Source organism: Mandrillus leucophaeus, unplaced genomic scaffold (genome assembly GCF_000951045.1).
Source record: "Mandrillus leucophaeus isolate KB7577 unplaced genomic scaffold, Mleu.le_1.0 Scaffold64, whole genome shotgun sequence".
Taxonomy (NCBI): Eukaryota; Metazoa; Chordata; class Mammalia; order Primates; family Cercopithecidae; genus Mandrillus; species Mandrillus leucophaeus.
In genome coordinates this window covers 6,321,583-6,347,828 of record NW_012106919.1, presented here as the reverse complement: position 1 = coordinate 6,347,828, position 26,246 = coordinate 6,321,583, and the positions used below count along the sequence as shown (strand labels likewise).

Sequence of the window (26,246 nt, the reverse complement as noted above, 5' to 3'; positions counted from 1 at the left end):
TTGCCTTCTGGGAGAAAAATAACACTACCTAAACAGAATGTTCCATTTATCAACACTATCTTTATCTGCATCATCTTGATCAAAGTTTAGTTTTATTTAACATTGTTTTCATTTATGACATACAGATTACAAGCTGCTGAGGTCAAGGAACTTTTCTTGTGATTTACACTTCTAATGGAATTTATAACATCATGATTTCTCCAAGAATGATTCAGTGGGCCAGGAAATGGAAAGAACTCAAAATCCTAAATCCTCAAATGTCATATTCGCAAGTATTTAATTGCTTGCACCCATCCATGGGAGCACATTGTACTGTGATGTGGACACCGTAGAGAATCCACAGGCTGTGGGACTGCCAGGGCTAGAGAGGAATCTAGCGGCCATCCTGACTGCTCAATTTACAGGCTCGTGTGCTGTCACACTGCTAGGGGACATCCTGCTCCTGGGCATGGTGCTAACACACCACACCACACATCACCCTAGCAAAAACTGACCGAAGGACACACACCACCCAGCTGTGTTTATACTATCATATGCAAAAGATAAGGAATGCTCAAATGACTCCACAACTAAACTTTCATGTCAAATTCTGGATGCAGCAATGTGGGTGCAGAGCAGGACAACTAAGTCCATCTCATGTGGAAAGGGCAGATTTGCACCAGCTGTGCACAGAGCAAGACTGCCCCAGACCACTGAACATCAACTATCTGCAGGCAGCAGCCAGCAGTGGCTGTTACATGGAGCCTCAAGTCCACTTCAAGCACAACACATAAGACCCTTCCTGTGTGGCATGAGACTGTGTGGAGACTGGAGAACCATAACCCTGCACAGCGAACTGTGAGGCAGCAGAGAACAGTGGTGAGGTGATGAGGTCTGGAGTCAGACTGTGTTCAAATCCTGGTTCTGCCATTTACTTGCTATTGACCTTGGGTAGATTACGCAGATCTCTGGTGCCTCACCCATAAAAATGGAGATGACAGTAATTAGCTCATAATGTTATTGTGAGGGTTAAGAGTTAAAATATACTGTACTTAAAATGCCTAGAATGATGCCTGGTGTGTGTGTGTATGCAGGTACACACATATTCATATATACAGACACGTGTATATATTTGTGATTATTATTCACAGTTCCCATTTCTGAGGGGAGACCTCTAAATAAGTTAGTGACTGGCCCACACAGCTCAAAAGTGGCAGATGGGAATGAAGCCCTATCAAGCCCTATCTTCTCCCACCTTTCAAGTGCATCCTTAGCTCACAGATGAACCAAACCTACTGTCTTCTAAACTTTGTATTTTCTAAGTTCCACTGACTGACATATGATTTTTAGGAACGCTGAGTGCAGTGCTGCCATGACACTAAGTTCCTGCCACAGGGAATCTGACCCAGAAGACAACTCCCCGCAGGCCGTCGCCTCAGCCTCACTGACCAGTGTGATCCAAAACACCATGAAGTTGCCTGTGGGGACTCCTCTTCTGTCTCCTCACAGGTGACAGACCCTTTGATCCTTCATGGTTTACTTCCACCCCCGTGCAGATTCTTTCAAAGTGGCACCTTTTCAAAGGCTGTCAAAATTATGATGAAAGACGCGAGATGCTCATTGCAGCATTATTCACAAGGGCCAAGATATGGAATCAATCCGTGTCCATCAACAGATGAATGGATTAAAAAAATGTGGTATATATACACAATAGACTACTATTCAACCATAAAAAAAAAAGAACAAAATCCTGCCATTTGCAACAACACGGATGAACCTGGAGGACAGTGTTAAGTGAAATAAGCCAGGCACAGAAAGACAAATACCACATAATGTCACTCATATGTGAGAGCTCAAAAAGCTGAGCTCATAGAAACAGAGAGTAAAATGGTGATTACCAGAGGCTGGGGGATGGGGAGGGGAGAATGCTAGGCAAAGGATGCAAAATTTCAGTTAGACTGGAGGAATAAGTTCCAGAAATCTATTGTACAACTTTGTGACTATAGTTAATAACCATTTATTGTATACTTGGAAACTGCTAAGAGAATAGATCTTCAACATTCTCAGCACAAAAAATTATAAGTATATGAAGTAATGGATATGTTAATTAGCTTGATTTAGCCATTCAACAATGTATACATATTTCAAAACACCATGTGATACACCATAAACACATATAATTTTAATCTGTCAATGAAAAAAAAACATGTTCGAGTGACTTGACTCACCTATTAGTGGTCAGATCACAGAACACACAGAAAAGGGGTCAAAACTAGCTCCTGTGCCAACCACCTGGGCAGCTCTCTCTCTCCTCCCACTCCCTGGCCTGCTCACACCCCAAAGCTCACTCCCCCAGACATGAAAACCCAGCTCTTCCTTAGCCTCCAGACCCAAACGCTGGCCTCAGCTGAGGTCTGGGCATTCTGACCGGGCATCCATGGCATCTTAACCTCAGCATGCTCACAACCAAATTCACCTCACTCCACATCTGCCTCTGCAAACAAACACATACACACACACACACACACACACAGAGCGAGCAAGCAAGAGAGAGAGAGAGAGAGCGCTAAAACCTTGCTCCAAACACAGCCAGCCCCACCTCCAAACTTTTCAACAACCATTCCTGCTACCACATTCCTGCCATTCATTCTCAAGGTCGCTCAGTGTTAAAGGTGTGCCGTCTTCAACACTCTCCCTTCCCTTCCACCTCTCCACTCTGAGGGTTCTTAAGTCTCGCACATCCTACCTCCTCAGTGTCTCTTCCATTTCTTTGTTCCCAGGCCTGATGCAGAGTAGACACTTCATGAATATTTGCAAATAGAAGTGAAAACCTCATGAAGAACCCCTTCACCCCGGCCCTCACTCCCTCCAGCCAAGACTGTAATAACAACCTCCCAATGCCACCTGACATGACTGACATGACTGACATGACTGCTCGGGCATCTGCTCTATAAGCCTCCCGTGGCTTCTTCCTCCACCTACTGAGTTAAGAAAATGCTCCCCAGCCTGGCTTCAAGGCCCTCCACTGCATGCACCCAGCCGCAGCACCCACTGCCTTCTCAACTCCACTCGGATAGCACCTCTCACCATTCCCTAGCTAATCCTATGCTTCCAGTTTCTCTGCCTGCCTTCCTGCTGTTCTGTCTGCCTCAGCACCTGGGCCACCTGCTCAGTAAGTAGTTCAAATAATCACTGAAGAGACGTTTTCATTCTACTCCATTCTCCACCCTGAAATGAATCTGTTTGAATCCTCCGTATCCAAACATAGCGGAATGAGAGTATGGGGGACTTGCACAATGTGTGCATCTAGCTATAGGAATTCCAGCTTGGAAGGAAAGAACAATCTCTTCATTGACCTCAACAGTTGGTCTCTTCATTGTCTCTTAAAACTAACCTTAGGCCTCAGAAAAGGAGGTCTCAGTTTTCATGCAAAGGCAAACAAAAACAAGTGGATTTTTGGCTTGTGAACTTATGAGGGGCAGGTTCACTTGAACTATCCACCAGCCTTGTAGGTCAACTTTAGACTTACACTCCTGGAGAAGATATGATTCCACCATGTCAGAATGGTAGGAGTAGGAGTGGGTTCTGATTTCTTCTTTGTTTTGGTGCATGGACAGCGATTGTCCTTTAACATTGTTTTACAATTTTAAAAATGGTTTGCAGAGATTGTGCCCTTCTTCAAGGCCTGTCATGTACACACCTCTTCTGTGCATCCTCTCCTACTCAACGGAGAATGCCTCCTTTGAACTCACATGTCACACTCCTACTTCATATTCAACAAATCCCACCACCTGCCAAGCTCCCAGCTCTCTAAGAATTTTATGTGAATCCTGCCTTGAACTTTGGTTATCTGTATGTATGTCTTAGCGGCCTTCCACAGGACTCTTCCCAGAGCCAGGGACTGCCACCTTGATTCTCTGTACGTGCTGTGCATGCAGTGCCTTGTACATAAAAAATACTAACATACTGGCTGAATTGAACTAAATTTAATATTTTGCATTAAAATGTTCATTTTGGGCACAAGCATTTCACCACTGATTACTGCTACATTCTGCTTGATCTCATCAAGAAATCAGCTAAGAATGCAATGGTGGTTATGTTTAAAAACTGCTTATCATTAAAGATGCATACTAAAGTGTTGAACAGTGAAATGACATGATGTCTGGGATACACTTTATACTCTTCCAGAAGAAAACAGTGTGTGTTTGTGTGTGTGTGTGTGTCTGTGTGTGTCTGGTGTCTGGAATAGGGAAGAGAGATAAAATAAGATCAGCAAAATATTGATTATTGTTGAAGTTGGTGGTTATTTCTTCCCTGTGAATATTTGTAAATTTCTATTTTTGAAAGTTAAAAACAAACAACAACACACATTGTAAGCCCTCTCACAGAATACTGAGGCCAGTCCAAGTGTGGCATCACTGACGTTCTGAGAAGCAGGGATCTGCTCCCTAATCTGGATGCCAGAAAGGTGTCTGTTCATGTCCACACCATCTCTCAAGCGACACACAGACTCCAAAAGAGTGACCCTCCCCGAAAGAAAGGCTTTAAAAATAATGGCTCATTAAACTCCTTTGTCACAACTTTCAAAACAATGAAAAGCTTTCAGAATCACTGGCTAATTTGTAAAAACAAGTTATTGTATGCCTACTATGTGCAGGAGCCTGATCTAGAGATTTTCACACAAAATACCTCCTTTTCCTCTCATGACAATTTTGTAAGGAAGGCAGTATTATCCCCATTTTACGATAATAATGCTAAACAACGAGCTTTTATCAAGGGCTTTCTATATGCCAGGCACCAAGCTATATACCTTCCCTGTGTTTTCAGTTAATCTCCATAACAACCTTATAAAATTGGTACTATTTTCATGTACACTTCCAATTGAAAAACAAACAAAAAGCAAAAATGAAGCCCAGAGGAGCTAAGTTAGAAGACTAAGGCCTTGCAGAGTGTGTGAGAGCAGAATTACAGGACAGGCTTTGGCTCCATGGCCTGGCTCCTAGTATGATCAAATTGTGCAACCTCCTTACACACCCAGGTTATTAATCTTTCTCAAAGCCTGCCACGTCCCGGAAGACAAGAGTGATAACAACAGCTGAAGCACTAATCCTGAACTGTGTACAACAGGACCATGGTCTAATACCCCCTCTGACACTTAGTTAACTTGGCACAGCTAATTACAGGAATGGCTGCATGCACCAGTTAAAAGAAACAGAAGGAGTACTCAGCCTCTGCTAATGACAGGGTTTTATTATTTTGAATTGGTAGGTACTTTAGAGGCAGCTAAAGCATATTGACCAATTGTCAAAATGACACCACGATCATCATTTGTATAACAAGTAAATATTCACCAACATTTAATGAGTGAAGGCTACAAATACGGAGCTATTGTTGTTGGGAGGGGGTGGGAGGGGGGACTCGTTACCTTACTGTGGCAGAACCATTATGAGGATGTATGGAGCACTAGCCATTTCAGAGCAATAATAATAACATTATTTGAATGCAACATCTATTCCCTGCACCCAAAGAAATACTCATGAAGGGCCAGGCACGGTGGCTCACACCTGTAATCCCAGCACTTTTGGGAGGCCAAGGTGGGCGGATCACCTGAAGTCAGGAGTTTGAGACCAGCCTGGCCAACACGGTGAAACCCCATCTCTACTGAAAATACAAAAAAAAAAAAAAAAAATTAGCCGGGTGTGGTGGTGGGCGCCTGTAGTCCCAGCTACTCAGGAGGCTAGGGCAGGAGAATCGCTTGAACCCAGGAGGCAGAGGCTGCAGTGAGCCAAGATTGCACCACTGCACTCCAGCCTGGGCGACAGAGCAAGACTCCGTCTCAAAAACAAAAAAAAGAAATACTCATGAAGTTTTTCTTTCTTCATCCTCATTTGCTCCTTCCAGAGAAGGAAAAGTGAATTACCAGCCTTGACGGGGAGGAAAAGGGCTGGATGTGGTCAGCTCAACACCTTTCTTTAGCTCCTCTTGGGAGCAGCTGCCTTTAGGACACACATGTTCCTAGTCCTCTACGCTGGGCTCCTCCGTGCCCTAAGACAAACTCTTAGGTCTTAACTGGTTAAGAACTTGGTGGGGAAGACCCTCAAACACGAACAAATCATCATCACCACCACCAAGAAAATGCAGTGAGCATTTAAGAGCCAGGCACCGTACTAAGCGCTTTATATGCATTTTCATATTAAACCAGGAAACCAAAACTTACTTGGAAATGTTCATCGATACACCCGAGGCAACATCCCTAGAAGGTGGTGAAGGAGGACTAACACAGGTCTCCTGACTCCAACACTTGGCCACGTGCTCTTCTGCCTTCCAGAATAATCCTGGACAGACAGCCGATAATAGTTATCCTTAAAAAACCTACAGGTCTAAATCTTATCTCCTATAAATGGCCCAGAACTCTAAAGTTTCTACCAAGTACTTAGCAGATTAACAGCTCCTTTTAAAGAAAATAATTACCTTCCTTGCTGGCACACTGCTGAAGAGGGGCCAGTCCTTTAGTGGGGAAGAATGCAAATCAGGTTCTTAAGACTGAACAGCAGAACTCAACTCTGCCTCCTCCAGCTCTTATATCCAAAGCCTGTGGAACCCCTTCCAATTAACACCACAGAAGTCTGGTACTTCGGGCAGAGAGCTCAACCATGAACTGATTAGTATCCAACTCTTGCCAAAGGCTCATTTAAGACATCTGATAGCAGAAGGAGATGGCTTAATGTGCAGATTAACTAGCCATTCTGCTAGGTTCTCTGTTTTAGACATGTACTAAATTGGATCAACACAAAGCATCATTTGTCCCCCACAGTAATTCAACTTCTTACAGAAACCCTTCACACACTTAAGATTTATGTCCTCAGCTTTTATAGAGGGTGGATATAAGAAACATCCATTTAAACAATCATTTAGGGCCCTTTGTAAAAGAACAGTTGAAAGCCCTGTCCATTATGTTTTCCAGTGCCCCAGAATGAAAGAGCACATGATAAATTCAGTGCCAAGAGAAAGTTTGTCTCTCTGAGAGAGTTTATGTTTTCCTTCCTCAGAGGAGAACTGTATAATCACATCTTTTTTTTTTTTTTTTTTGTCTCAACTCTTCAGAACTTCAGAGGCAATTTCAGTGCTCAAATATAATAACTAATTCATACCAACCACCTTGCAATATCTATTCTTCTTTTACCCTTTTGATCTTGATTTTTATGTTTCCTGCTTTAAATTGTACTTCATTTTGCAAGCCAACTTAAATCTTTTTTCTTTCCCTTCAAAGTAGGACATACACTCTAAGTAAAAGAGGTTTTTTCTCACCCTCTAAAAAATTATCATGATCCTCTCAATGGCTGCAAGTGCTCTGGACTTGCCAGACCCATTCACGTCATCGCCCTCTCTTCCTGCTTAGCACAGTGGAATTCTAGAAGACCCCAATCAGCTTCAACCCCCTCACCTAGCTCAGTACACAAGCCCCAAGCAAATGAAGCCAAGAACTACCCAGCTCTTAGGACTATGCTTTGGAGTTTCAGGAGTGAAGCTGAGTCCCAAGGCCAAAAATATTTTCACATTGAACATTTAATGCATATAAGGTCCTTAGTCCAGTGCCTGGCACATAGTAGATAATAAATGGTAATTACTTTTTTTTTTTTTTGAGATGGAGTCTCGCTCTGTCGCCCAGGCTGGAGTATGGTGGCCGGATCTCAGCTCACTGCAAGCTCCGCCTCCCGGGTTCACGCCATTCTCCTGCCGCAGCCTCCCGAGTAGCTGGGACTACAGGCGCCCGCCACCTCGCCCGGCTATTTTGTATTTTTTAGTAGAGACGGGGTTTCACCGGGTTAGCCAGGATGGTCTCAATCTCCTGACCTCGTGATCTGCCCGTCTCGGCCTCCCAAAGTGCTGGGATTACAGGCTTGAGCCACTGCGCCCGGCCGTAATTACTCATTTTAATCTGCCAAGTGGCAAAACTGAGTTTTGCATCTTACCTGTGTGGCAAACCAGCCCTCTCGAGAACTTTTCTGTGACAACATTCCAGAGTTACACGACCTAAGACCACCTATATAAACAGAGTGCTTGGCAGGTTGTCTATCTTTTTTGGTCACTTCTCAATTACCTTATATTTGTCCCAAGTTGTATGTGGTACGGTATCCATATGCATATACGTGCACGTTACGTATCTAGAGACAACCATGGAGGGTCAGGCCAGGTTCACTGGCTTCTGGACAGAGTCCAGCGGGGAATTCTTTGAGAAGGACCTGCTGCTGTGCTCATGCCCTACCCGCTCCTGACAAGCGTCCAAGCAGCTGTAGTGGTCTGAGTCATAGGCACAGTGAAGGAGGAGAAGATTTAAGAGGAACACAAAAGAAGAACGCAATTGTTTTTCATACCACTCGCACTTTCGTTAGGTTTACTCAGGGGCAAATATCTCTGAATATCCTAGGAGTTGAACATTACTGCTTTCCTAGCAATTCTAATTCTCCTATGCACAAATTTTAACAAAATTCATGTGTGGGTACTGGTTTATTTACCCACTCAGCTAATATTTATTGAGTGCTTATTACATGCAAAGCACCGGGGAAGATGCAGGTTCTGTATCTGTTAGCATCAGTCAGGGAAAAGCACACTGATGACTTTCACAATGGTAGTGGCACTCCATAGGAAAACAAATGACAGGATCCTTTGGATAATAACTGAGCCTCTTCCACAATTTAGTCTCTTTATTTCTTTTCACTCTCTGGAGAACACAGCTACCAACAAATCCCTTCCAGTTAAGGGAGCCCATTTCTCCCAGAGCTCCCCTCCTGTTGTCTGACAGTCCCTGCATTTCCCCCCGGGTATGCCGGGATCAATGCACAAGTACTTCAAAGAAGCCTCAAATTGGAGTGCAAGCAGCACTTTCAATGAAAAAAAAAAAAAAAAAAAAAGTCCTCGAGCTGGGATTCAGAAGTTGAAGGGGGAGCGGGTACGGAGAGCCAGTGCTGGGATTTGACAGCACCATACAATACACCAAGGATCAGAGCTGTGAGACAAATTCAGCTCCAGAGATGAAAAATCTTCTTTTGGTGCTGACAACATCTGTTTTATTTTGAAGGTTGCTAAGGAGAGTTCTAGCTGGGCCAACATTGTTCCAGTTCAGTACTTCATAGTGACTCTCTTGCACGGGGTTCAGACGGCAGGAATAAAAAGCTCATCAGATAAACCCCGCTTCTTTCTTTTCAGATATCAAAGGATCACTTTGCTAACAGGGCTGATGAACACCCTGCCTCGTCTCCATCGGAATCGGATTGTCCCTTCTGCTTACTCTCATTGCTCTTCTCCCTGCCCCCTCTGTCTCCACTGGCCAACTCCCCATCTTTGCCAAATAAAGGCTTATTAGGGGGGAGAAAAAAGAGAGTGAATATGCCACTAACCCAAAAGCAGATTTCCATGCAGAGATAAGGAAGAGATAAGTATGAGTTGAAGGTCATAGCAGAAGGATCAGACAAAGGAGGAAATGGTTTCCTGGCCTTTAAAGATCTGTTTTGCCTGCTAATAATCAGAGCAATGCCAAATGCCTTCATCAGGGCTCAGGCACTCATGGACAGTAGAGAGAGCAAAACGGGGGAGAATGTGATGGTAGGCCTGTCCCATCTCTGTAATAATGGAGGTGGGGAGCGAAGCTTTCCACACCCAGCTTGACCTCATCCCTCCTTTGATTACTTGCAATTATAAGGCATAACAAAAATTAGGAAAAGTTAGTGTACATTTTGCCGAGAGGGCAAACATTTAGGGAAAAAAGAGGTAGGGGAAGAGGAGCTTAGTATAAAATAAGAGGACATGCCAAAGATCTTCACATATACAGCAGGTTGTTATAAAATGGGTGGCAAGGTGGTCAACATTTGAGAGCCACGCTGCTCTTCCACTGGGGAAATTATATCCGGGGTGAGAGCACCCACAAAACAAGCCAACAGAAGCAGGCGGGCCCTTTAGTTGTAACTGGTATATAAAGATATACTCTGGGATTCCAGGGTGTGACGTGAAAAAAAAAAACAAAATACGCTTTCCAATAACTGAAGGAATTCTCTTTCTGCATAGGGCTTTGGAAAAGCACCAGCTCCTGCCAGGGAGCACCTAGGAGTCTAAGAGAAACAAACGAAGAATGGCAGCGTTCTCCCTCCAACAAAGATTCATTTCAAAGAGCCATTCAGCAGTGCCCTGACCCTGCAAATGTCGACAACAAAAGGAAACTATATACTCTCAAATGAGGGTATTGAGACAACTGAGGCCACATTATCTAAACATTTCCCTTGCCTGCCAGATTCTATTTCATCCCCAGCTTGGGATCTATCTGGGCCAAAGTATGCATGAACCAACAGAAATAATGTCAAAATAATGCAAAGTGCAGAGCCTCCTGCGATAACTCCTTCAGATAACTCCGAGGAGGGGTTAAGCTGGAGAGGTTAAAAGTCATTCTCCAAACCACTCACCTAGCCAGGTCACACCCACACCAGCTGGGGAAGACACGGCCTCTGCCACTTTGTGCCAGCTCCTGTTGTGTCCGGGTGCCCACAGGGACACGTGGCAGAAATAGTAGCCAGAGTTTTCTTTGCTAACATCCCGAACCAATAAATGGTAGGAGCGTGCATCCACATGACTCAAAGCAATGTGAGGCGAGCTGTGCACCAGGGAATCACGGTCAAGCCGCGCCAAAACGCGGGAGCCAGGTAGGGTGCTGTCAGGTGTCCTGCTGAAGGACCATGTCACCTCGGGCCGGACGTCATCTGCTCGGTCTGTTGTGATGTTACAGGTCAGGTCCAGTTCCTTTCCTTCAGCCACAGACACATTCTTGGGCACAGCTGCTCGCAGAACTTGAAAATGAAAAACAAATACATCTAGGTAATCGATTATGTTTGCCCCTTCTATTCTCCACCCTCTTTAGAGCATCTCCTTTTAAGTTCTTATTTACAGTATTAAAGTTAGAAGGCTTTGTACAGTTGTAAGTGCTTGAGAATTATTTAATGAATAAATTAACAGAACATACCACATTTCTTTTTATTTTATAAAAACAATAGCCACATTTATATATACCTGCTATATATGCCAGGCAGTGTTTTGAGTGTTTTACATATAATAATCCTCAAAACAACCCTAAGAGGTAGGTACTACTATTATCCTAATTTTACTATGAGGAAATTGAAGCACAGAGAAGTTAAGTAACTTGCCCAAGGTCACACAGCTGATAGGTGGCACAGATGGAATCCAAATCCAGGCTATCTGCCTTTAGAAACTCTGCTCCAACCTGCACGTTATGCACATGTACCCTAGAACTTAAAGTATAATAATAATAATAAAAGAAACTCTGCTCTTCACTGTTATGCTATCTTTTGATAAGCAGTCTACTGAAGACTACAAAACTAGCCGGGCACGGTGGCTCACGCCTGTAATCCCAGCACTTTGGGAGGCCGAGACGGGTGGATCACGAGGTCAGGAGATCGAGACCATCCTGGCTAACATGGTGAAACCTTGTCTCTACTAAAAAAATACAAAAAATTAGCTGGGCTTGGTGGCGGGCGCCTGTAGTCCCAGCTACTCAGGAGGCTGAGGCAGGAGAATGGCGTGAACCTGGGAGGCAGAGCTTGCAGTGAGCCGAGACCACGCCAGTGCACTCCAGCCTGGGTGTGACAGAGACTCTGTCTCAAAAAAAAAAAAAAAAAAAAAGACTATAAAACTAAAATTATACATTCTCCATGTGCATGATGAAACTTGGGTGATTTTACAGAAAAGGAAGGTTTGGTTCTGACTGGTACATATCGTTAACTGGGGGCTAGGGAATAGGGCAGCAGAAGTGAGGGTGAAACTGTCTAAGGGATAAATGGGAAAAATCCTAAACAGAAGGGCCAGGAAAGTGAAACCAGACAATTTTCCTTGAGTCAAGTCTTCAAAATGTAATGTACTGAGAGTATCATTTATTTCTTAGCTATACCCACATAAAAGCCAATCATAAAACATATCCTAAAACTAAAATATGATGATTTTTCAATTATCTGCACTACTGTCCTTTCTCATTAGTGTGGATAATTAAAAGCAGACTATATTTAGATGAAGTATTTAGTGTCACAGATTCAAGACAGATCTAGTTCCAGCATTCCCCTGTCAAAGCTTTCACGTGGAAACATTTTATTCTATTCAGAAGATTTTAAAAGAGCATCTGTAATCTGAGTAGAAAAACATCAACTTGTGAAATGCCCGGGAACAATTACTTAGATGACAAGTACCAAGCACCTCCCAGGGGATTCAAGCAGAGGCACGGCCCTGGCCTTCTAGCAAGTCGCTGGCATCAACAGCATTGCACTGGCCCCAGTAAGTTCAGGGACCCAATTCAGAAAAGACCAACTCCAAAGCCCATGCTCTTTGGCGTAAATTACTTTCATATGAATATGTCCAAAGCCTGACAATATTTCAAACAAATATTTCAAGTCAAGTTCAAGATCCATCTAGACAGAAGACAGAAAATGAGGTGGGTACAGTATTAGAAAAGGGAATTTAAAAGTTCATTTTCTCCTTCCACCTAGTCTTATTCTTTCTCTCCCTCACCTCTTTAAAGGGGCCAAAAGTAACCTGAGGGTATCATTTGAGAGGACTAAGTATGGAAACTGCTGCCCTGAGCCAGACTCTGCAGTTTGAACCATTCTACAGTCAAAGCTTGTGGCCAGAAACCCTGGAATCCTGCTGCAGTCACCTCTGCCAGGACTTCAGCTACTGGAAGTAAAAGACGACTCAGGAGGGAGTCGGGTCAGTGAAGAAGTACTTAACAAGCAGCTGTGGACTCTTTGGATGGAGAAAACAGAGTCTCAGGTTCAGAAAATATTGGCAGGGATGTCTCTTCAGCTGTGTAGTTCACTTTGTAATTTTCTCTGTGTAAGTGGCTCAATATCTTGTCACATCACTAACCAGAGGTCCCACACATTCTGGATTTGGGAGTTTACTGCTGGGAGACAGGATGGAGTAGGTTAAAGGAAAATAAAGGACCAGTTCTAAGTATTTGTAATGAAAGAAGGGACCTCAGACAAAGCCTGTGGTGGGGCAGGTTCTCTGTCCGTGAATATAACTAAATCCATAAATCAGACACAAAGTTTGCAGTAACCAGACCACTCCCACGACAGGGAGGAGGGGCTGGAGAGGAGGCTCACTGCCACATGGGTAGCACAGCTTCACTCTGTGCCATTTATCATAACAACATGATAAGAATATATAAGCAGCCAGCTACGGACAGTGCAGGTGTGCACAAGAAGAGAAGGACCATAAGCCTAGTGTGGCGGTTCTTAGCCTGGGGTCCACAAAGAGAATTCAGAGAGTCTATGAACTTGGATGGGAAAAAACTCCATCTTTATTTTTATTAATCTGCACCTGAAATATAGCATCTCCTCCCACTGTGAAAGTAAGCAACAAACCAGTATAGTATTGCCTGTGTCTGGGACTACCCCAAATAGAAATCACAGATACCTTTCCATCACATTACAGTTGCTGCAGACATCCTGAAATATCATGTATACTCATTACTATTCAGAAAGTACAGTTGTCGTTAAGCCTGCCACTATCTTATTATCAATGCATTAATAAAGCTGCATAATATTACTACAAAACCAATTTGCTTTATAAGCATTTTGATAACTTTCTATATAATTATTTTCCTTTGTCATTTTATGTACTGTATTTTATGAATTAAAACATGGTAATTCTGAGAAAAGGTCTGCAGGTTTCAAAAGGCTGTCGAAAAGTCTCATGGCACGGAAAGATTATGAATGCCGTTTCATCTGAGAGCCAGATATTACCTGCCTAATAAGTTCAGAGTGTTCACGTCTCTTAGGTAGGTATTACAGGTCTTGTGGTGTGTTTGAAACAAAGAAATGTCTTTACAATTCATATTCTTTCATAAAAGTGTAACTTTCTACAAAGCTGAAACTCTTAACTCTTCTGCCTCATTAAAAGAGTTGTTTGATGCAAGTTTAATATACAGAGGTTTCTTAGGGCAGATTCCAGAGCAATCACTTCTGATTAGGAAGGTAACCTAAGTCCATCTGGAAAGTGATTTCTGCAGCCACTGGAGCCCAGATTGACCGGTAATGAGCAGCTCCTTTCCTCGATGGCCACAGTCACTCAAGAACTTCAGACCTGCTTTTACACCACCCACTTTTCCAAATCCAGGTTCTGTGCTGTGGTATAAGTGCAGAGTAAAGAGCTCAGGACAATGCAGCTTCAGAGACAAAATATTCCCCCTGCGTATTGTTTCCTGCTTTCCTTCCCGTCTGAACAACAGAGATGCCACATATTCACATTCATGCTCAGGAAATGAGTCCACCAAGGTCTTCCCAGTTTAAAAAACAGAAGGCAGCAGCAACAGCAGCAAAGTACTCTGAGATCTGAAGATGTCAGACTCGCAGAAAACCAAGGATATCCATTCATCCTGAGCAATGACATTGCCCTGCCTTGGTCTCTATACATTGTCTCTGTGAAGCCTGAAGCTCCACAGTCCATGGGAACAAGCCTCAAATACCTCTGACCTAAGGGCCCAGAACAGAGCTGAGCACACAGTAGGTTCTCCATTGATGCTGGCTGGACAATGACTCAACAATAGCATATTTTCCTTTTATTTTTATGTGTTTTCTAAAACGCATTTTGTATTTTCTTAATTACTTCTATAACTGCAGTAGAGGGTTGGGAAACAAAAAAAAAAAGCTGATTCACAGATGACAGGACAAAGGGCTTCTTGTATAGACCCCATGACTGGATGCTCCTGTGGTCTGTATGACACAGGAAAGCAAGTGGCCCTGCTCTGGAGAGCTCCTCCCACTACCAGGAAAGGCACATCTGAGGGGACTGAAGGGCAGGCCTACAGGATACAAGTTAGATGAAAGGTTTTGGGATGAGCCAGGCACACACCCCAACAGCTGCAGAGAAAGGCAGGTCCAAGGACTCAGGAAACACCAAACTCGATAAAGCTTAGGGGGCAGGGTGTGGCACCTTCACCCCAAAGCCCCACTGAACACCAAGCCCCACCTAATCTGGCTGAGGGACTGCGGCACCTAAACTCTGAATGAAAGATCTGCCTTCGTGTTACGTGCAGGCTGTGGTTTTCCATGGACATGAATTTAGATAAAAACAGCTGCAAAGCAAAACAACAGACATCCTCAGCACAAAACAAATGCACCCCCATACACACCTCCAGCCTCTCAACACCCTACTCCCTTCTCCCCTAAAAATAAGGCCTCACATGGGAAGCAGAAACAGTTGTCAGAAGGCCATGGGGCTCCCTGTCCCAGTTCTTTATACCACTATCATTAGTCACAAAATAACAGCACCTATAATGCATCGTTTCCAGCTCACCTGTCGGCTGGATCACCACGGTGGCAACTTCTACGGCCTTTTCTTGGATTTCCTGCCAGTTGCCCTGCTCGGCGATCCACTCGCTGACGATACACCTGTAGGAGCCCTGGTCGGCGGACAGAGCCCGGGACACGGAGAGGCGGTAGGCGTCACTGCCCACAGTGTCGAGGCGCACGTCCCCACTGTGGTAGCGCTGCTCATACCCCAGGCCCGGGTGGAACCTGCCCTCGTGGGTCAGGGCGAGCACGTTCCGCCGGGCCGGGCCGCGGTGCAGCTCCCACAGCAGCGCCAGGTGCGTGTGCAGCGGCGAGGCGGAGGCGGCGGTGCAGCGCAGCTCGAAGGGCTCCCCTTCCCGCAGGCTCAGGCTCGGCGGGGGACGCGCGCTGGGGCCCACGTGCAGGGAGTCGGCCAGCACTGCGGAGAGACAAAGCTGGGTCAGCAGCCCGTCCACACCGACCCCAGCCAGCAAGGGCCAGTCCACCGCTGCAACCACAATTTCCTCCTTCCTCCCCCATTCCAGGGCCCGGATGGGCACGTTTTCCCATTTGGATTTATCTGTAATCTCAATTGACTTTCTGACTTGAAAAAGAAAAATAAAGGTACCAAAAAACCCCATGCTAGAAGTGGATGGTGAAAACTCCCTGTGGGAGTCGTGCCTTGGGGATGGGATGTGCTTCTGCCACCCTTAAGGAAAGTTACTTTACCCCTCTGTGCCTCAGTTTCCTAAAAGGGGGATGATAGCTGGATCTTCATCATAGAGTTGGCCTGAGAGTTAAGTTAAACAGGGCAAGTTCCCAGGACTGTGCCTGGCACTCAGCAGTCATGATAAAACATTGGGTATGACTGTCAAACATTTCTTTGGTTAGGACCAGGGCTAGGGTAGGGAGCCCGCAGAATTTGCAGATAAAGTGACCTTCTACACTTAAAGTAGCAAGATCCACCGGGGAGAAAGGATGGCATGAGCTGCCTGTGGCTTGCAGCCTGGGGAATGACCAAGAATGTCCAGGGTGAACACAGCATATCCACATGATAGGAACTGGCCCAGGCACTTCTACAGTCTAGAAAAAGGGGGCGGTGATCAAGTAAGTATCGCTGGTGTATTCAGGAAAAAAGCAGTAAGCGATGGATACTGCTACTCTGGTAACCAGAAAGGGGGCCACTACCAAGGAGCAGGAAACATCTATCAGGCTTGTCGATGAGCTGGCTAAGAGGACCCTCCAACACCACTATTCATCATCTCTTTGGTTTTTTTCCCCCAATTCCACACTCAGAAACTAATTCAGTGTCCTTGAGAAGGGGCTATTCTAGGTAACATTTAAAAGCTGCTACATTTTTAGGAGGACACATCCCGAAGACCCATCTCTACTGCAAAATAAATATAATGACCTTCTAGTGTATATATATATATCAGTCTGTGAGTCTGGCTAATATGACTCAGTTCTCAAGGCCAGCTCATCTCTCAGAGCACAGATGAATGGTTTCAAGAGCCATGAAGCTGCAGGCCAGGCAGACCCTGGACCACACATGGCAACCATCAGAGGCTCCACCTGGGCAGCAGTCAGTCTCTCTCATGGTCATCCATTGCTTTCCTCACCCAAGAAAGGCCTCCTCTTGTGTCTCCTGCCTTCCACAGACAGCAGAAGAGGCTGAAAGACACTGGAGGAAGTGGGATGGGGGTAGGGGAATTCTCCCCTTACCCCTCCCTCCCACTCAAGAGGAGACTCCAAGGGGATACAAGGGTGCGTCTGGCTTAACGAAAAGGTGGCATGTGGCATTATTTAGCTCCAATACCAGAGTGTCTTTTTCTAAAAAACATGTCCGGGATTTTCTATAGGAATAAAGAGGTAGGTTGGGTGTTTCATTACTTCTTTAATGGACACGGCAGTTTTATCCCCTGATGAGTCTAGTGAGGGAACAGTCTCTGAGCTATGGTAGGGTTGTACAAGTCATGAGGGAATGAATGCCTCAATCAACCCTTGCTTTTTATATCACCATGTGCATTTTCTACTTTCTGATAATTACATACATTCTGACCCAGACATAAATCCTTTTGGGAACAAGGCAGGGTACAAATAAATGCATAATTAAGTAACAATAACAACAAATTATAATGTTTCTATTTTCTTAGCCCCAAATTAAAATGATTTGTTCTTGCTCGTTTACTAATTAGCTGTGTGATTTTAGGCAAGTAATTAACCTATGCTCTTCCATTTTCTCATGTATAAATTAGGGAAATATTCTGCCCTATTTTGATTGGGTTCAGAGAATTGAATGTGTGAGTACATCTAAAAGGACTTGGAAAATGAAACAAACAAACAAAACCCCCAAAACAAATCCCAAAACATTCCAGGTACATAAGGTGTAATTATTTGCAAAGCTAGGTCAATAAGCTAGTAGAGACCACGTCTTCTTTCTCTACATACAACACATACAACTTCTGGTAAAAACACGTACTTTTAAATCATGAAAGTCACAGAGAAAGACATGAACTTTGAAGTGCCTGTTATTCCCACAAACCTGAGCATCATTAACATGACCATCCCCTTCCTGTCACTAACCACTGAATGCTTACCATGGCACTGCTCTAAGGCTTTACACCTGGTAACTCACCTGTCCTCACAACCTTTAAGGTTAGAGGAGGAAGCTGAGGCATGTCACATGCCCACAGCCATGCAGCTGACAAGTAGTAGAGCCAGCAACTGGACTAAACAAGCACAGGCAACCTCGCTCCAGAGCCAGCTCTCCACCATCGCATCATGCTGCCTCCACCTCACTGGGCATAGGGTGGCTCAGAACCATACTGGAGTGAAGAGAAAGGGCCATCTAAGGTCATCTGGCCCATCCCTGCCTTTAATCAGGTAAGTCATGATTATTCCCCTGGACAGAGGAGGGAGCAGAGCCTCAGAGAAATTAAGTCTCTTGACAAAGTCAACCACAGCCCAGGGGCAGAGAAAGGTGTGGCCCCTGGCATAACAAGCCCATGTGAGGACTGTACCTTTAACCTGCACTGTGTCCTCATAGTTTCCCTGGACAGTGGCATCTGTGCTGGGGGTTGAACATTTGTAGTGGCCTTGGTCTGAAGGCTGGACGTTCTTTATGTGGAGCTCCACGGCGTCGTTGGCAGTCCGCCTTAACAGGATCTCGCCCCTCTGCAGCCGCTCCTGGTACAGCTGGGCTGGGAACCCCACCTCCCAGGTGCTTGCAAGCTCCACAAAACTGCTCCCCAAAGATGAGAAGCTCCAGTCAAAGTTTTGCTCACTGGGGCCATCATAGTCACTGACGTTGCAGGGGATGACCAGCTCAGTGCCCACCACTCGAACCAGGGTCCCTGTGGGGACTCTCACCACACGGCCTCGACAAAGAGCTGCAATGATAAGAGATGAAAGGCAGGTCTTTAATCACAGAAAGTCTTCCCAGGACAAATGTGGCAAACCTGTGGATGCTCCTGCTCACAGGCATGGCAGAAACATGATAGCCAAACCACCAGGGAAAATGTGTCTATGCAGAAGGTTAAGCCTGTCCCTTAAATAATGAGCCAGGAATGCAACCTCAAAATGAGCACCTCTCATACAACCAGTTTCCCAGGACTAAGAGGGAGGAAGATAAGCATTAAAAGCAGGTTGACCGTAAACCTCAATAGTTTCTTCCCTCCAGTTACTATTTAACACACCCTAACCACTCGATGTGATGTAAAAATATTTTAGGTTTTGTGTGAAAGAAAAGCGCACAGCTAGTCAAGTGTTTACATTTCTGCCCACCCTATATCAGCCCTCATCCCTAGAGACCATTATTCCCTGGGGCTCCTGAGACCTGATTTACAATGACGGATGCCAATTTTTAAATCCTAGAGCAGCCTGCTGATAAAATGATTTAACTCCTGTTATCTGACATTGCCTACAAATTAATTTTAAAATATGATGATTTTACCAAGTATTAATTTTCTATTTTCTGGCTCATTTCCTTCTCTACTCTTTGTTCTGATCTAAATTCAGAATGAGGATGGGGAAGCACAAAGGGAGAGAGGCAGGCTGGTTGCTGGGTGTTCTTAGGAATGCAGCAGCTGGTTGCCGGGGATAAGCCCAGTGGACACAGACAAGACTTCACTAGCTTTTCCTTCCCTAAGAGTGTGCAATTCCCAGGCCTCTCTGGTAGGGACCCTACGACTGGCACCTGTGAGTCCTTTAAGATGTCTCCACTGCAATCAACTTCAGCATGATTTTGCAGTGTATTTACTACCTGTTTAGCATTTCAATTGCACCAAATAAACACATATGGCTCCTTCTTGATGTTCTTGCAACAATATATAAAAGAGAAAGTACATCTGAAATCAAGGAGACCTAAGTTTCAATCTGAGACCTCTCTTACCTTTGACTTCTGCCACTATGAATTGGGACAAGAAGGCTTCACTGAGTTAATGAAATAAAATGTCTAGGTGAGAGTCTGCCATGTAATAAGGGCTCCAGGAAACGGGAACCTTTTATTAATATTGTATGTTTATCATTTTTTATAGGTTGAACTGTGTCCCCATCCAAAATTCCTATGTGAAACTTCTAGCCCCCAGTACCCCAGAATGCGACCATATTTGGCAGCAGGGTTGTCACAGATAGAATTAGTTGTGATGAGGTCATACTGGAATAGAGTGAGCCCCTAATCCAATATGACTGTATCCTTAAAAAGTGGGTAATTTGGACACACACATGCCCACAGGGAGAAAGCCACATGAAGATAAGGCAGAGATTAAGCAGATATGGCTACAAGCCAAGGACCGCCACAAATTGCCAGCAAGCCACCAGAAGCTAAGGGAGAAGCATGGAACAGATTCTCCCTGTCAGCCCTCTGCAGGAACCGCTCCCGACACCTTGATCTTAGACTTCTGGCCTCCGGCATTGTGAGGCAATAAATGTCTGTTTAAGCAACCTGGTTCTTGGTACTTTGTTGCGGCAGCTCTAGCAAACTAATCTACTACTGTTTTTTCACGGGTTTAATTCATGTTTTCAAATTCTGGGTTGCCACCCTTTAGTGGCTTGTGAAATGAATTTATAGTAGTCGTGACCAGCATGTGCATGTTTTTAAAGACAAAATTAAACCAAATAGAAAATACTAAATATTAGTACATTGCATTTAGTAAGAGATAAATATTGTTTCATTACATTTTGTTAAGTTAACAAAAGTATGTGTGTACCAGAAGATGATGAAAACCTTATACCTTAATTTGAGTCAAGGTTAAAAAAAAAAGATCACCGTGTTAAAGCTATCTTGTTTTCTTCACCTATTATTATTTACTTTGAGAAGCGAAACAGGAAGTATCCATGTAAGAAAAAAGGTGATGGGGAAGAGTGTGCGTTCTGAGAAGGGGCTAACTGACTGCCTTCCCCTCCCAGCCCATCTGGGGGGCAGGTCCAGACTGAACTCCAGCTCAAAGAAAAGTTGCTGAACCCTAAATCACATTACTCTCCCTAAAAATAAAATAAAGTTATGGGTGCTGGTAACTTAGAAGAACTATGGGTCACATATCTTTCTGCAGAGAATGGTTGAACCAACCCCACATACTGTTGAGGAGTAGTGCTGGAATGTGATACTTCTTTCTTTCCTTCCATCTATCTTTCCTTCCTTCCTTTTCTTCCCTTCTTTCTTTCTTTCCCCCTTGTTTTACTCCCTTCCTTTCTCTTCCCTTCTTCCTTCCTTCCTTTTTTTTTTTTTTTTTTTTTTGCCCAGGCTGGAGTGCAGTGGCATGATCACAGCTCCCTGCAGCCTCAACCTTCTGAGCTAATGCGATCCTCCCACCTCAGCCTCATGAGTAGCTGGGACCACAGGTGCACACCACCACACCCAGCTATTTTTCCACTTTTTCGTAGAGATGGGGTCTCGCTATTTCGCCCAGGCTGGTCTCAAACTCCCAGGTTCAAGCAATCCTCCAACCTTGGCCTCCCACGGTGCTGAGATTATAGGCATGAGCCAGCCCACCTAGCCCATGCTACTTCTAAGGCAACTCAGTGGCTCAGGATGACACCCTGACCTCACACCTGTTAATTCTGGCAACCATGAGGCAGACCCGCAGTGGCTGCCCAGCTTTAACTGTCTTAGATGAGGCTGACGGTACCCCCAGTCCCACATATGGGCACTGGGGCTAAAACCAGGTAAATCAGAATTCTCCTGGCTCTTTTTTGCTGAAGCTTCTTAGAGGCTTTAGCTTCCAGTGGAATCAAGGTAATATAAAGATGATGTACTCTAAACTGCACATAGGTGGGTCTCCTGACCATGAGGAGAAGTCATCCATAGGAGAAGAGACCCAGGCCCAGGACCCAGCACCTGAACGACAGAGGTCAGAAAGCCACCCCAGTCACTGCCGAATGGCAGCATCTGAGCTGTTGGATCCAGTCATGCCTTCTATACCATTCCCAACGCAATCGAACACGCACTCTCTTGTGCAAGAATGTACACCCACACATACACACAACCCCACACCCCTTTCCCTGGACATTTTAGTTTATTGCAATTCCATTCATCCCCACTTATGTTTGTTTTCTAAAATTTTTGTTTGTTTTGAAACAGAGTCCCACTCTGTCACCCAGGCTGGAGTGTAGTGGCACAACTGTAGCTCACTCAACTCCTGGACTCAAACGATCTTCCTACCTCAGCCTCTTGGGCAGCTGGGACTAAAGGCGCCATAACACCATGCCCAGCTAGTCTTTAAAAATTTTTTGTAGAGATGGGGTCTTGCTAGGTTGGTCTCAAAATCTTGGCCTTGTGATATAGTTTGGCTATGTCCCCACCCAAATCTCGTCTTGAATTCCCATGTGTTGTGGGAGGGACCCAGTGGGAGGTAACTGAATCATGGGGGCAGGTCTTTTTCGTGCTGTTCTCATGATAATGAATAAGTCTCACGAGATCTGATGGTTATAAAAAGGGGAGTTTCCCTACACAAGCCCTTTTCTCTTTGCCTGCCGCCATCCACGTAAGGTGGGACTTGCTCCTCCTTGCCTTCCGCCATGATTGTGAGGCTTCCCCAGCCATGTGGACTGTAAGTCCAATTAAACCTTTCTTTTGTAAATTGCCCAGTCTTGAGTATGTCTTTAACAGAAGCAATGAAAATGGACTGATACAGTAAATTGGCACCAGTAGAGTGGAGTGTTGCTGAAAAGATACCCAAAAATGTGGAAGCAATTTTGGAACTGGATAACAGGCAGAGGTTAGAACAGTTTGGAGGGCTCGGAAGAAGACAAGAAAATGTGGGAAAGTTTGGAACTTCCTAGAGACTTGTTGAACAGCTTTGACCAAAAGCCTGATAACGATATGGACAATAAGGTCCCAGGTGAGGTGGTCGCAGATGGAGATTAGGAACTTGTTGGGAAATGGAGCAAAGGTGACTCTCGTTATGTTTTAGCAAAGAGAATGGCAGCATTTTGCCCCTGCCCTAGAGACCTGTGGGACTTTGAACTTGAGAGAGATGATTTAGGGTATCTGGTGGAAGAAATTTCTAAGCAGCAAAGCATTCAAGAGGTGGCTTGGGTGCTATTAAAGGCATTCAGTTTTATAAGGGAAGCAGAGCATAAAAGTTTGGAAAATTTGCCTGACAATGTAATAGAAAAGAAAAATCCATTTTCTGAGAAGAAATTCAAGCCAGCTGTAGAAATCTGCAATAAGTAATGAGCAGCCTAATGTTAATCCCCCAGACAATGGGGAAAATGTCTCCAGGGCATGTCAGAAGTCTTCATGGCAGCCCCTCCCATTACAAACCAGAGTAGAAAAAGTGGTTTCATGGGCCGGACCCGGTCCCTGTGCTGTGTGCAGCCTAGGGACTTGATGCTGCTCCAGCCATGGCTGAAAGGGGCCAATGCAGAGCTTGGGCCACGGCTTCAGAGGGTGCAAGCCCCAAGCCTTGGCAGCTTCCACGTGGTGTCAAGCCTGTGAGTGCACAGAAGTCAAGAATTAGGGTTTCGGAAACTCCTCCTCAATTTCAGATGTATGGAAACACGTGGATGAAAGGCATAAGTTTGCTGCAGGGGCGGGGCTCTCATGGAGAACCTCTGCTAGGGCAGTGCGGAAAAGGAAATGTGGGGCCAGGATCCCCACACAGAGTCCCTACTGGGGCATGGCCTAGTGGAGCTGTGAGAAGAGGGCCACCATCCTCCAGACCCCAGAACGGTAGATCCACCAACAGCTTGTACCGTTCACCTGGAAAAGGCACTGACACTCAATGCCAGCCTGTGAAAGCAGCCGAGAGGGAGGCAGTACCCTGCAAAGCCTCAGGGGCAGAGCTGCCCAAGACCATGGGAACCCACCTCTTGCATTAGCGTCACCTGGATGTGAGACATGGAGTCAATGGAGTTCATTCTGGAGCTTTAAGATTTGACTGCCCTGCTGGATTTTAGAGTTGCATGGGGCCTACAGCCCCTTTGTTTTAGCCAAATTCTCCCATTTGGAATAGCTGTATTCACTGAATGCCTGTACCCACATTGTATCTAGGAAGTAACTAACCTGCATTTGATTTTACAGGCCCATAGGCAGAAGGGACTTGCCTTGTCTCAAATGAGACTTTGAACTGTGGACTTGTGAGTTAATGCTGAAATGAGTTAAGACTTTGGGGGACTGTTGGGAAGGCATGATTGGTTTTGAAATGTGAGGACATGAGATTTGGGAGGGGCCGGGGCAGAATGATATGATTTGGCTGTGTCCCCACCCAAATCTCATCTTGAATTCCCACGTTGCGGGAGGGACCCAGCAGGAGGTAACTGAATCATGAGGGCAGGTCTTTCCCGTGCTGTTCTCATGATAATGAGTACGTCTCATGAGATCTGATGGTTATAAAAAGGGGAGTTTCCCTGCACAAGTGTTCCTCTCTTTGTCTGCCACCATCCACGTAAGATGTCACTTGCTCCTCCTTGCCTTGCACCATGATTGTGAGGCTTCCCCAGCCACGTAGAACTGTAAGTCCATTAAACCTCTTTCTTTTGTAAATTGCCCAGTCTTGGGTATGTCTTTATCAGCAGCATGAAAACGGACTAATACACCTTGGCCTCTCAGAGTGCTGGGATTATAACATTATAGTCACCAAGCCCAGCCTACTTACGTTTCTTAAAGTAAAGATAATTTCTGTCACTGGCAACTGAAAGAACACTGAAATAATGTATCACTACCCAGCAGTGACTAATTCTCTGAAGCCATCATTACCACAGTTCACAAAGAAATGAGGTGATCACTTTTTTACATTTAATTCTTGAGACAACCAGACAATTCTGAATCTCCCAAGGAGATCTTCTAGAAGAAAGCATCATGGTGGAGACTCTTTAGAGGCAAAACAGCCTTGTGCTTAACCCTCTTGTGCCTCAGTTTCCTCATGTGTGAAATGGAGACCATGGTCACCACACTCCCTGAGGGCTGTGGTAAGGATTAAATGAGGAAATGCACTTACAACACTCACGATCCCTGGCCTGTGGCAAGGGGCTGCAGTTATGTGCTGGGCAGGCCACCTCTAAGATAAACCTGATCATAATCATTCACCTTGCTTCCTCGGCTAGGTTTACAGAGGAATTTCCTAATGTGCTCATCTTTTCCATTCCTATCCCTTGTCAAGAAGCTGGCCAGGGTAGACAACCTATCCACAAGCATGAGACTGCATCCTTGTAAGGTCTCTATCTTTATCCTTAGTGATGAGAGCTTTAGAAACTGATTCATCTCCTTGTCTGGACTCTCTAATCCTTCCACAGGGCTGCCAAAATCATATTTTCCACATACAAATTCAATGTCACTTCACTAATCAAAAGTCTCTAATGGCTCCTTATCACCTATAGGACAAAATCAACCCATTAGCCTCCCCCATCACTGTCACCCCGGCCCAGGCCAGCACCCCTCTCATCTGCATTACTGCAATGTCCCTTACTGGTCTCCTGGCTTCCATTCTTGTTCTCTACTCTCAACACAGCTAAGTGATCTTTGAAAAATTGAAGTTGGGTTATATCTTACTCTGGTCAGAGGTCTCCAATCCCTTCCCATCTCATTCAGATGAAAGCTGAAATCCTTACGGAGGCAATCCTTACAGGACCTGGCCTTTTTTGTTTCTTGGATCTCCTATTCCTCTTCCTCCACTATACTTCAGCCATGCTCTGCTCCCAAGGTTTCACCCACTGCAACCTCAGGGCCCTTGCACATTTCCTCAGTCCAGGACACTCTCAGACATTCATCCCACTGGTTCCTTCACCAGCTTCAGATCTGTATTCTAATGTCCCCTCTTAATGTGGCCTTTCCTGACCACCCTAAAGTGGCACATCCCCATTCTTGCTCCTGCCAAATTTTCTCCTTATCCATTATTACTAAAATACTTTATGAACATTTATGTTTTTACTATTATTTTTTTTCCCCCAGTAGAATGTAAGTTCTATATGAGTAGTGATTTTTGTTCTGTCCATTGCTGAATGGCAGTGCCTAGAACAGGACCTGGTAAAATAGTAGTTGTTCAATAAATATTTGTTTAATGAATGAATGAATAAAAGACATACAAGACCATTCATGATCTGGCTCATGGCTACTACTTTAGCTTCATCTCCAACTGTTCTCCCACTCTCTGATGCTTCTATCCCACAAAACAAACATCTCTTCACTTTCTGGAAATGCCATGCTCTCTAGTGCTTCATGGCCTCTGCTTTCATGCCTCCATCACCTGGAATACCCTCTCATCAATCTCTTCACCCTCTCGCAAGAGGCAGCTGCAGCACCACCTCCTCTGTGAAGCCTTCCCCAACTCCCCTAGGATCAATTAGGTATTCCTTCCTTCATGTTCCAACTCAACCTGCAAAGGTACCTTCAACATCGGCTATATGATAGCGCCACTGGGAAAAGTAAAGCAGATATGAACAGATGCTTGAAAGATCAAATTCTAATCTGAAAAGATATAAACCTGAGCAATGTCTTACATATAG

General features: G+C 44.9%; 1 protein-coding gene across 1 annotated transcript in view; it reads right to left on the bottom strand.

The window, feature by feature from the left end:
- Positions 1 to 26,246, bottom strand: part of PTGFRN (prostaglandin F2 receptor inhibitor) — a 77,993-nt gene that overhangs the window by 24,564 nt on the left and 27,183 nt on the right. Inside the window, exons 2-4 of the mRNA XM_012000837.1 lie at positions 18,326 to 18,694; positions 15,331 to 15,744; positions 10,434 to 10,814 (exon numbers count right to left, since the gene is read on the bottom strand). Of these exons, the coding sequence (XP_011856227.1) occupies positions 10,434 to 10,814; positions 15,331 to 15,744; positions 18,326 to 18,694 (1,164 nt within the window). The remainder of the gene's footprint in view (positions 1 to 10,433; positions 10,815 to 15,330; positions 15,745 to 18,325; positions 18,695 to 26,246) is intronic.